Genomic DNA, 12,423 nt, shown 5'->3' on the forward strand with positions numbered 1-12,423 from the left:
ATGTGCAAATATTGGAACGCTGATCTTTTCAGCAGCACTGGTATATTTTTATCTATAAAGCAATACTAGGTGAACTCTGGCCTGCCTCTGTACCCTCTGATAGTCACCAGCTACACTTCTTTAAGTGGTTGCTTTTTAATGATGTGACAGATCTGCTGAAAACTGGATTTGCCTCTTATACAGCTTGATGAATTTAAGGGCATCATAAAGTCGTGACAGAGGCATGTGGGTGTTTTTCCTGAGAGGCCGCTGTGTTTGAATAGGTTTACCTTTTATATTGTGTGTGTATATGTTGTATTTGTTGCTTTTTCTATAAGCTGTGTTTTTGTACTGCTGCTACCTCGGCCGAGTGTCTCTTGTAAAAGAGATTTTCATCTCTTTCAAATAAAGATTAAAGAAATAATAAAATAAATTATATGTAGGGCTAAAGCCAATGATTATTTTTAATTAAAATATCAATCATATGAATATTCTACAAGTAAATCAGTAGTCTATCAAATGTCCAAATATTGTTGTCACAGCTTTGCAGGGGTGAAGCAGACCTCTTCAGATGTTTGCGTTTGACCAAAAATCCAAAAATATTCAGTTTTCAATGTTTTATGACGGAAAAAAGCTGCAAATCCTGTTATTTTAGAGGCTGGAATCTGAGAAAATTTGGCTTTGTCTCACAATTTTGGCAAATATTAAAACTGTTTCAAGTCGACATGAATGATGATCATTTTACATAATTCCCTAATTTCGGTGGAATTTTTCCAAGTAGTTAAAGTTTGCCACTGTATGCTTTGTGTTTTTCAGTTCAATAGAAATGTAACACTCAAAGGAATAATACAGTCTCCAACATATGAATGAAAAAAAGATTTAAACATTTTTATCAGTGCAGTTCTCCCCAGTTGTTTATACATACTTTGCTATATAGTAGTGTGTTGGGTCACGTTGGGATTTTCTGTAAATTGCGACTGGATTTCCTGAGAGATTTGATCTCTTTGCTGGGAAAACCAGTCAGATTAACTTGTCTTGATTGGAAACGGTTTTGCAAAACTAAATATGTTCCTCCTCTACTTTTGTATAGCAGGAGATCGTTTAGTTAATAACACAATCTGAAAGGATTGGTTCACAATTTTTCAGGTCTGTCTGTCTGACCATATGACCACTGAAACAGTTTTTACTTATTGTAATCATTCCCTCTGTTCATACAAACCATTAAAGGGATAGTTTAGATTTTTTTTTAAGTGGGATTGTATGAGGTACTTAACTATAATCAGAGTGTTACCTACAGTAGATGGTGGTCGACACGCTGCCAGTGTAGGAAGCGAAGGGATGTCCTGCTGTGGACAGGATCAGCACCAAAATGTATTTTAGCCACTTTAAAATGGTCCACCTAAAAATATCAGTTCAAGTGTATGCTATATCTACAATATTTTAACCACGTTACTTTGCCATCAGGAAGCCTTGTCGGACTGGAAACTGCTGTTATACAAGCCAAAGATCATTCTGTCCAAACCAACCAAATTCCATTGGTGAAATCAATAATTTTACCTTGTAAAACATTGGAGATGCTGGTTTAATGTCTGAGTCTGGTAATTTCTTTGTGATATTATGTGACTTAAGTGGCTTCAAATTAACCATTTAGGAGACAAAAGTCACACAGTTTAACTGAACGGGGCAGCAGTAGACCAGCAACTTCCATGTTCTGTGAGTTTGGTTGGTTTGTAGAGAGTAGTATTTGGCTTGTATAACAAAGGTTTATAAGGGCTGTTTAATGGCAATGTAAAGCAATGAAAATCCTGCAAATATAGCATACACAATTTTTCTTTTTTTTTCTTTTTATTAGGCGCTAAAAACACACTTTGCTACTGACCCTGTCCACAACAGGTCATCTTTGCTTGTAGTAATATTGCTTCTTCTCTCTGTTACTGCTTCTCCGACCAGCAACTACAGTCAGAAATACACTGACTATGGATAACTACTTCATACAACCCCACTTCAAAAAAAACCTGAACTATTCCGATGTAGTTGATGGAGTCAAAATCCAGTCCTTGTATTATTTAAAAAAAAAAAAAAAAAAAAAAAGTACTGTATCTGTTTTAAAAGTGTATTTGAAGTACAACATTTCCTCGTGAAAAATTGAACTTACCCTTTAAAGGATGTCTCCCATAGCCTGCTTTGTGTTGATTTAAAATGTATAAAAACAAATTATGGATAGATTTGGATCTTCTGTTTCCATTAGTAATATGGCCCTAAGCTTTCAGTTCTAAAAGCCATTTGACACTGTACAGCATTTGCTGATCTGCACATATTGTTATTTGATGGCTTTTAGTACATTTTGTGTTTGCGTGATTGCCTGCAGACACCTCGTCTGTACTCTGGTATCAGTCCTGCTGGGATCTCCTGTTGCCCGTCAAGAACTTGGGAATATTGAAGGTTAGGTAGAGTTGGGTTAGAGGATTGTCTGCGCTCATCCTCTGGTTGGGGATTAGGCCATGTGCTAGTCAGATTTATCCTTATGTAACAAAGAAACTAAGAGTTCCTGGAGGTTACGAGCTGGTGGAGATGCAGGTATAACCACAAAGCATTCCTCTCCTTTGCCAGTTCCTGTACTTCAGGAATCAGCTACTTTATTAGGTGCTTGTTTATTGCTTTTATTTAATTTTCTTTGGTTGGAGCTGTGCTGGTTTGACCGATCTCCAGGGGTTTCTGAGTTCAGTGCAGTGATGTGAGAGGCCTGGCATGCCGAGCTACAGTATCCTGCTCTATCCCTTCGCCCTCCTCCTTATTCATCATGCCAAATAACATTGCATCAAGAATCTGTGGCCGCATGCAGGCAGGTGGAGGGACCCGCGGCTTTATTAAAAGCTTGCTATAAGACCTCGTCTCATGGCCCATAAAACCCTTAAACTGCTCTCCAAAAGCGGCCCGCTAGAGTTGTAGCTCCAGTCTTCTGCTGGATCCATGACCTCTCCTGATTCACTCCTTCCACAGGACCAGAGATGAAAAGAGTGAGATAAAATACTCTGCAGGAGAGGAGTTGTATATATTGAGTTTTCCTTGACATTTACTGTTACTGCCTCATAGCCCTGGAGAGTTTCAAGCTCTCCAGATACCTCCTCCTTCAGCTTATCTATGATTCATGTGTTTCACTCATTAAACAGAAAAGTGAAGGCAAATTAAAACACACGTTTACTGTCACTTTGCAACTTTAACCTTTTGTACACACTGTTGATCCTACAAGATGAAAAATGTTATGTGGAAATTTTCACTAACTGGCAGTACTTAGAAAAGTTGCATGGACATGGACAAGAGGTGACTCTATTAGTCAATTAATAAATTAATAGATCAGCAAGTTTGAATTTGATCTGTTTAATCACATGCTTGGCAAAACATACACAAATTTCACACTAAAGTTTATCCTAATTTGAAATGACTACATCAGAAAGTCGTATCACAGGTGTGTCAGAGCAAAAACTGAATATGACAAGTTCTGATCATTGAAATCAGGTAAAATTCATACATACACAACAGCACTGGCACTATATACCACATGAAGACGTGGCCTGAGAGCACCAGCTGCACCTCCACGACATCTACCGCATACGAATTAAGGTCAATGATTTCATACTTATTTCATTAATATTTCATACAAAGTTTTACATAACAGCGTAAAAATGTAAATCCTGAGACAGGATCTCAGTGGCCCTCCGTGATGTACTGTCTGCTGGGCTCAGACTGTGTTACGCTCCCACACAGATAAAGTGCTCAAAGCTAGTTAGCCCAATGACACCTCTCTGTGTTTGGGAATCTCCCAACGTTAGATGGCATCTGGCCTGGTTGTGCAAACATGGCGGATTAACCTCTGAACTCTGAAAATGTGAGTCGGCTCTCAGCAGCAGCAGTCAGGGATAAACACTAACTGTACGGTGTTTTTTCATACAAACCATGAAGCCAGTAACTTACGGCGCCGTGTGTGTAGCTGAATGTGTTAAAATTTAAATTATGCATTTGATTTAAAGACGCTGTAACCAGGTAATTATATAAACATACATTACGTTCAGAGAAGTGTGTGTTTTAGATATGATGTTAGTGTGATGAAGTGTGTTTAAACGTTGGACTGTGTGTGTACATGAAACTGTGTTTTAAGACCAACGGCGCCTCCTACCCGCCTCATCGTTGGTGACATACTTGGGTGGCAGGTCAGAGATCTGTGCGGTCAGTCGGCGTCGTCCCAGGGTCGACTGGGTACCGTGTGTGTGGAATTTCACATGTTAGCACCATGGTTACACAAAGCAGTGCCATGGTTACACAAGCCAGCACGGGATCAAAGAGTGTGGACCTTTCACAGGCACTCACCAATACTAGCTCATTTTCTCCCTTCTTCTTCTTTTACATCTTCTTCTTCTGCCGTTCTCACCTGTGCTTTTCCATATTTCTGTCTGTCCTGTGTCGAGGTATGTACGGCTGCGTAGATGTAGCGCTGCAGCTATTGATTATTTTCTCGATTAATCAATTTGTTCCCCCATAAAATGTCAGAAAATGGTGAAAAATGTGTGTCAGTGTTTCGTAAGATGTCGTCTTCAACTGTCTTGTTTTGTCCACAACTCAAAGATATTCAACTTACTGTCAAAGAGAAGCAAAGAAACCAGAAAATGTTCACATTTAAGAAGCTGAAATGAGAGAATTTTACTTTTTTCTTTTAAAATTACTCAACCTGATTAATTGATTATCAAAATAGTTGGCGATAAGTTAATAATCGATTAATAATCAATCGATTAATTGTTGCAGCTTTGCATAGATACATGTTACACGATGAACTACTCTCCTCATTAATTTAAAACAATATGCAAAGTGTCTGGAGTGTGGAAGCCCATTTCTGGAAAAAATTGAAAATATGAGATGAAAATCATAGTTATGAGATTTAAAATAAAAACAGAGATAAGCTGTAATTATGAGATTAAAAATGAAAATGATGAGTCATAATTTACATCCAAAAGGTATTGCAGTAGGTGCTTCACAATTTTTTTCCTGGTTGGGATCTATACTCTACTGTATGCACTTGTCTAGCTTGTGTATGAATTCTTGAGTTATAGACAAATACTTGTTTTGTGAGGTCACGGCAACCTTTGACCTTTGGCCACCAAAATCTAATCCGTTCAGCCTTGAGTTCAAGTGGACCCTTGAACAAAGTTTGAAGTTCCCTCCAAGCGTTCCTGAGATATTGCCTTCACAAGAACGGGACGGACGTGAGGTCACAGTGACCTTGAACTTTGATCTTTGTCTGATCAGTTCATCTTTGAGTCCAAGTGGACATTTGCGCCAAATTTGAAGAAATTCCCTTAAGGCGCTCTTGAGAGATCGCGTTCACAAAGATGGGGTGACCTGAAAACATCATTCCTGCAGCTTTTTTAAAAGTTACGAATCACAAAGGTCCTTCATACAAGACAGCATACAGTCATGGATGTACACAAAAGAAATTAGGCTGATCAATCATGTAGTATCCTTAATTTGCTCCAGACAAGATGTAGGTCCACTGATCACTCGCACAGATATGCACACAGACGCAGAAGCGATCGCATGATCCCCTGACGGCGTAATAATAATAACGAGATAGAAAATCATCATTGTGAGATAAACCTGAAATTATGACGAAAAAGACAGAATTATGACATAAAAAGTAATTATTTCCTTATAAAAATTATAAACTATCTTATATTTTTGACTTTACTTAATAATTATGACATTTTATCTCATAATTATCAGTTACCATGGAGATATTTTTTATGATTATCAGTTACCATGGAGATATTTTTTTCTTTCACTGGTGGACATGGGCTTCCGTAGGAGAATCATAACTTCAGGGCTCTTCCACTCTTTTCACCCACGCACTCATCCTCTTTTCCCCTCCCTCTCTCGCTCTCTGCTGCCCCTCCATTCACTCCCAGTGTCACTCTATCCTTTGTTGTCCTTAGGGGGGTCAAGAGGTGATGCTGCTGTGAGCCAGAGCTGAGTACTGTTGGTTCTGGCTGCACACCAGCTGTGTGTGTGTGTGTGTGTGTGTGTGTGTGTGTGTGTGTGTGTGTGTGTGTGTGTGTGTGTGTGTGTGTGTGTGTGTGTCTACTGTATGCGTGTTGTATTTCCTCACCACTGTACCAAAGGTGGCTGGTGTGTTCGTGGTCAAAACGCAGTGTGGGATCAAAAACACAAATCCACGCTCTGCAGGCTTCATGTCTGTCAGTTGAGAAACAGCTTTCATTAGTGATAATGTGCTGCTGAGTTAAAGGGATAGTTTGGATTTTTTTGAACTGGGGCTGTGTATTTACTTCCAGTTTGAAGGCGCAACAGGAGTCCATGTGTAAGAAGCTAAGCTAGTCAGTTTATTAGGATCCCCATTAGCTGACAACATGAGGTCAGCTAATCCTCCACAGTGCAAAACAAACAAACAAACAAAATAGTTTAGGCAACTTCAAATGTCCAGGCAACAGACTGTAATACTTTTTTTTAGTTTTGAGCCCAACTTGAACTCTGAAGTTTTGAAATAAACTTCTTCTTTAGATCAACTTGAATCTTTGAGTTTTAAAAAGTGAAAGTGAACTGGGAACCTGATTAGTCTCTTTTTTTAGTGCCTGAAAAATGAAATCCCTTTAATTGAACATATTAAAATTTTAACATTTACTTTAACTTCAATTAATTTACTCATTTATTTTAAATACAATGTTTTGAGTTTTTAAAATCTAAAGCTTTAAGTTTATCTAAAGAAGAAAACTAAATACTCTCAACAATGTTTTGTTTTACTGACATGATCTAGTAAATACTTCCATCCTGTAATGGCTCTCTGAATTAGTAGATTTGAAGAGATTCGTCCCTGGTCTAGGTGGTAAAAGATATCCTGCACTGACCTGCCTTGTCAGTTGGTTATGTCTGTTTCTGATGTTCACTCCTCAGTCAGAAAAGTACAATGTTTTGTTGTTGTTTAAGTTTCTCCTGAAGATCAGAGGACTGCAGTGTAATCTGTTCTCTACAGTCAGCCATGAGAGATTTCTGTGCATTTCATCAACATTAGTGCACACTGAACACTGGAGATCTAATCTGGTGGCCCCGTTTTCAGCGATTTTGAGGTTTGTTTTGGATCTTTCTTAGCTACGGATAACCAAATAACTGAGCAGCAGTTGGGGTGTGGCAGAACTAAAGCCTGAATCACTTGGTTCAGAGTGTTTGATGTCACATACCTAGAACATTTCCTGGTCGCAGCAAAACTCTTACTCATAATAGTTATATTATCAACAGTTCCTGCTGGTCAGACAACCAGAAGTTAAGCAATGTACTACTGTGGACAGGGTCAGCAGTAAAATGTATTTTAACCACTGAAAATAAAAAGGGTCAACAAAGGAATCAATATGAGTTCAAGGACACACTATATTTAGAATATTTTCACGGCTTTAATTTTCCATCAGACATGGGAAACCACCGTTATATAAGCCAAATATCACTCGCTCAAGGCAACCAGAATTTTTTTTACAAAACCATAAATTTACCTCGCAGGTCACAGGAGTTACTGGTTTACCGCTGCCTCAATCGGTTAGTTTTTGTTATTATACGACTTAAATGAATCCAAACTAACTCTTTTATGTCAGGGGCCAGTATTTCAAAACTTTTAATCTGGATCATAATTATTCAGATTTTGTAATCCTTTTTTTTTTTTTTTTAATATCTGAGATAGAAATGGTTGGATTTGTTCTGGTGTTTCAAAGAATTGTCAGATCAATCTGATCCAGATACCACAAGATCAGGATTGCAGAATCTAGATTTGCAGTCTCTGGATTAACATTTCATTAACACAGATTTGAAAATGTTGGGAAGTGTATTATTACTATTAAATAAATTTGTCACTGGATAAAAATACAAACAAAAAAAACTAAACCAAAACACAACCGTAACGTAACTGTTTTGTCAGTGTACTACTGGTTTATTGAGCAAAAGACCCTCAGTAAAATAATGGTTCACTAGAGCGTCTTTCATTGACCGTCCAGCTGGTCAGTCTGGAGTCTAACTGGGGCTTCTACTGCAGTGAGGAACCTGGCATCATTTAGTGATCTGATCAAGCATTCTAGTTGAAAATATTGATTTATTGGTTAGCTGTTATGATTTAATGATTAAATGCATCCCACAAGCTCTGCATGTCTCTGCATCTACCTTGAATCCATGTTGAATCCACCCCTCCAGTGGAATCAGGATAATCCCGTTTTTTTTTAGCATCATAGTGATGCTAATCTGCTCCTTAGAGTTTTGAGATGCCCCAAAATAACATTTGATCTGGATTCTGGGTAGCAGTGGTTTACCAAATCCATGTTCTGTTTTTGTAGGATCAGGATCACATCTCCTGGTTTTGAAATACCCAATTTTGAGACTTAATCCAATCTGGATCAATCTGGTCTGGATTAAAAGTTTTGAAATACTGGCCCCAGGTCCTACGATAACTTGAACTAACTAACCAATCAAGGCAGCCGTGGACCAGCTATTCCTGTGTTCTGTGAGTTAAAATGACTGATAATGCGTATGGAGTTTGGTTGGCTTGGAGAAAGTGATTTTTGGCTCATATAACAGCAGTTTCCCATCAGAAAAGGCTGTCTGACGGTAGGGTAAAGTGTTGAAAATATTCTAAATATAGCGTACACTTATACTGATAATACATAATGTCCTGTCAATGGATCTCATAGAACCCCACTTCCAAAAAATCTTCCAAATGTCCCTTTAATCTTGAAGTAATAATTCATCAAAAAAAAGATTACGACATTTACATGAAGTTGTCTGTCTAGCCCTGCTGTTTTATCCATTCTTTTTTTTTTTTTTTTTTTTTTTTTTTTTTTTTACATGAAGCAGGCTTGAGGGTATCCCAGCATGCAATATAGGCAGTCAGGTTTCCAGCCAATCACAAGCAGATGGGTGAACACGCTCACAATTATGGACAGTTTACAGTATAAATACCCTGAACTGTGTGTGTGTGTGTCATAAGACTGCGGGAGGAAATCCACACATGATGCAAACTTCACGAAGGGCAAATCCTCCCTCCGCTTCCTCACAGCGAGAGGATTTGATGTCTTTTCTATATTTAGAAAAAATTACACGCTTCTTGATAGGTTCCACTGATAACTTCTACAAGAAACATTGTTCCGCAATTGCTTGAGTTGAGTCACTTATCTCCCTGAACTCAGCCTAATAATTGGTAGCTTATCCCACCTGCTTTCTATTGCCAACAATTCCAGTGGAAGGCATGAAATATTAAAACATTATGTGATAGTTATTATTTCATTATTTGCATTTATTTTTTTGCCCTTTTTGCACCTTTTGTCCTTTTTTTAATTTAACATGTGAATGGGGGAAGGGAACCACCCAGTTGAAAGTTGAAAAGGTTAAAAAAGAACATGTTTGTTTCAGCGTGTTCCAACCTGTGATATCTGTACTTCAATATATGTTTTGTTTTTTGTTTTTTTTCTCAAACATTATTACACCCAGAGTGTGAATATGCAGGCTGAGTTTTAAAGCATCTCCCCTTTACAGATGTGCCCACTTTTTTCTGATCTCCTGCTGTTTTGAGAAAAAAAATCGTGCTGTTATTTGCATGCAGTATAAAAGTGTCATTTTTGCCTATTCTGAAAATGGTGTATTTCTGCGTGCGCTGGTCCCTAAACAGTGTGACATTACATATACTGGGTATGATGGGAAAGCTAAGACTTTTGTGGATTCAATGAGCCCAATTGTATGCCTGTCTGTTGATGTTCATCCCCATAGTAACCATTTCACTGTAGTGAGACCATATTTAAAACTTGAACATGATGTGGTGAAGTGGTTGCTTGCTGGAATTGAATTCCCGTACCGGGGGCAATCTAATCAGCTGTTTGCTAAAACACTAACCTTCTGAATACCCAAAACCTCCGCTGGGACTCACTGCCTCTTTCTTCAAAGTTATGTAGCAGACCAACAGTGTAAAAATCCTTGAAAAATGTATGTCCTGTGGAAAATGGCTAGCCTGGCTCAAACTTTTTGTTATAAATTTACCAATACTGATTATTTCTTAAATAGGTGTGTGTTTTTTCAAGATACTGGTCATTTGAACACTTAATACATCTGACAAGCTCTTAATTTTATTCAATATGAGTTATACAAAGCTAAAGTTTTGCTGCTGACACAATGTAGAACTGGCAGAAACACAAAAAGTACTGGTATTTTCTGTCATGGTCGCAAAATATTCCAGATACAGTGGCCCACAAAGTAGAACTCACTCTCCCTTTGTCCAAAGCTATCTGGCAGCTCAACAGTGTAATAAATCTTGAAAAAGTTTTGTCCAATTTCATTGCAAGCATCTAAAGCAAAAAGCAAGCAAAAGCAAAAGCAAAAATGCTCCTGCTTCAAAAGGGAGGTGGGTGTTAAAGGGTTAAAAAGCTCTGAGAGATGCTGTCACATTGGACCGTTTTGGCAGTGATCTCAGTGAAATCACAAATTCATGTTTTCTGAGTCATAAAGAAAGATTACACTCTTTATTCAGGCCCATAAATGTCAGCAACGTTGGTGTTAGAAGTGAATACGACAGCTGAAGTCTGGTTGTTGGACATCTGGCTGCTCTGGAGAATGTCCTGTCTGACTCGTAAATGTAGTGTGGACCCACTAACACAAATATTCTATAATTATCACCGTCGTAGCAGCACTGTCTCACCCAGGCGTCCATTCCTTCCTGTCTCCTCAGGTCCTGCTGGTGTTCGCCAAGGAGGACAGCCAAAGCGATGCCTTCTGGTGGGCCTGCGACCGCGCCGGGTTCAGGTGTAACATCGCACGGACGCCCGAGTCCGCCGTCGAGTGTTTCCTGGACAAGCACCATGAGATCATAGTCATTGATGGACGCCACTCGCGCTACTTTGAGCCTGAAGCTGTGTGCCGGTGAGCCTTACCTGCTGTGTGTCTGCTGTCGCTGTGTATATATATTTCTTATTCCATGTCTGAATGGACTGAATGACAAACTTTACAGTTGGTTAAAGCAGTGGTTCTCAACCTTGGGGTCGGGACCCCCAAGGGGGTCGTGAGATAATTTCTGGGGGTCACCAGATGTTTGTTGAGGATAAAATAACATATTGTGGCGAGCAGCTTGAAATGAGAGACAGAAAACAGCTTGCAGCAACATCAGTCCCACAAAGACATTCAACATCAGGGACAAGCACTCAAAAATACACAAAATACACTCCTCGCTAATGATTAAAAAATTATTAAACTTTTGATACAGAAAGTATAAAATGAAAATGTTATGAACACACACAAACAGTAACTTAAATCATTTGCATTTTGTAACATAACAAACTTAACAAACTACTCAGTCCAGCAAGCATGATGGGAAGTGTAGGTTGTATTTTAGACTGGACTTTGTTGGACTTTGGCAGACATACATTTATTGATTTTCTGTCTGAGAGTTTATCTTGACGTTTTGGGAAATAAATGTATTTACCTCTTAGGTTTAAAGTTAAAAAAGGTGGGTTTATTTTCCCAAAAATATTTTACAAAGCAGATAAATGGAGGTAACAAAATTTGAGTTGTAAGACCTTTTAAAGGAGGCAACAAACTATAACTCTACTGAGAAAAAAGGCTAGAAGAATAAGACATTTGGGCAATATATATATATATACACACACACATATATATATATATATATATGTGTATATATATATATATATATATATATATATATATATATATATATATATATATATATATATATTGGCTGAAAAGACTATCAAAGAAACACACACCAACAAGACAAACCTTAATCCACCCCCCTGATGTCAGAGCTCTTGGTATGGTCTGTGGCATAGCCATAAAACCAGGCTCCGCCCTCAGTCCCACCTTTTGCCAGACTCAGTTACCTCAGACCCAGGTCAGGTAACTCAAAGAGAAATTAATTAATTTAACTTAGAAAAGTAACTAGCAACATGTCAAACAGTGTAAAGTAAATGTGCACGCTGCATTAAAGAAAAAGTCTTGTCAAAGTGCTAATAAACAATTCTAAACCATACAAATTATGTCTTATACGTAATTTAGGTGACTGCAGATTAAAGTAACTGAGCATGTGGTAATAATGTGGGTGAGTGTTTGCATCATTCAGCCTTTCAGTGTGTGGCTGTGGGCGTGGCCATCACATGAGCAGACTACAGCCCCGTCCTCACTGACATGGGTATTTTTAAGCTTTTAGGCCTTTTTTTTCAGCTTTTTCTGTGTTTTGACTTTACAAACTGTGTTTCTAGTCGCTAAAATCTGAGTTTGTTCAGATCACCAAACAGATGAGTGGTATCAGTCTTTTCATCTCTTGGCAAGAAAGTGAATTACCCTTTTTCCCCAAAATGTTGACCTATTCTTTTAAGCATCAAATGGCATTTTTTTAAGAACTTGAGATGA

At 38.3% G+C, this 12,423-nt stretch overlaps 1 protein-coding gene across 1 annotated transcript in view; it reads left to right on the forward strand.

Moving 5' to 3' along the window:
* Positions 1-12,423, forward strand: part of pde8b (phosphodiesterase 8B) — a 57,351-nt gene that overhangs the window by 17,090 nt on the left and 27,838 nt on the right. Inside the window, exon 3 of the mRNA XM_084746167.1 lies at positions 10,730-10,920. Coding sequence (XP_084602293.1) covers positions 10,730-10,920 — 191 coding nt within the window. The remainder of the gene's footprint in view (positions 1-10,729; positions 10,921-12,423) is intronic.

This window comes from Lutjanus erythropterus, chromosome 20, assembly GCF_056507025.1.
Source record: "Lutjanus erythropterus isolate fLutEry1 chromosome 20, fLutEry1.hap2, whole genome shotgun sequence".
Taxonomy (NCBI): Eukaryota; Metazoa; Chordata; class Actinopteri; order Lutjaniformes; family Lutjanidae; genus Lutjanus; species Lutjanus erythropterus.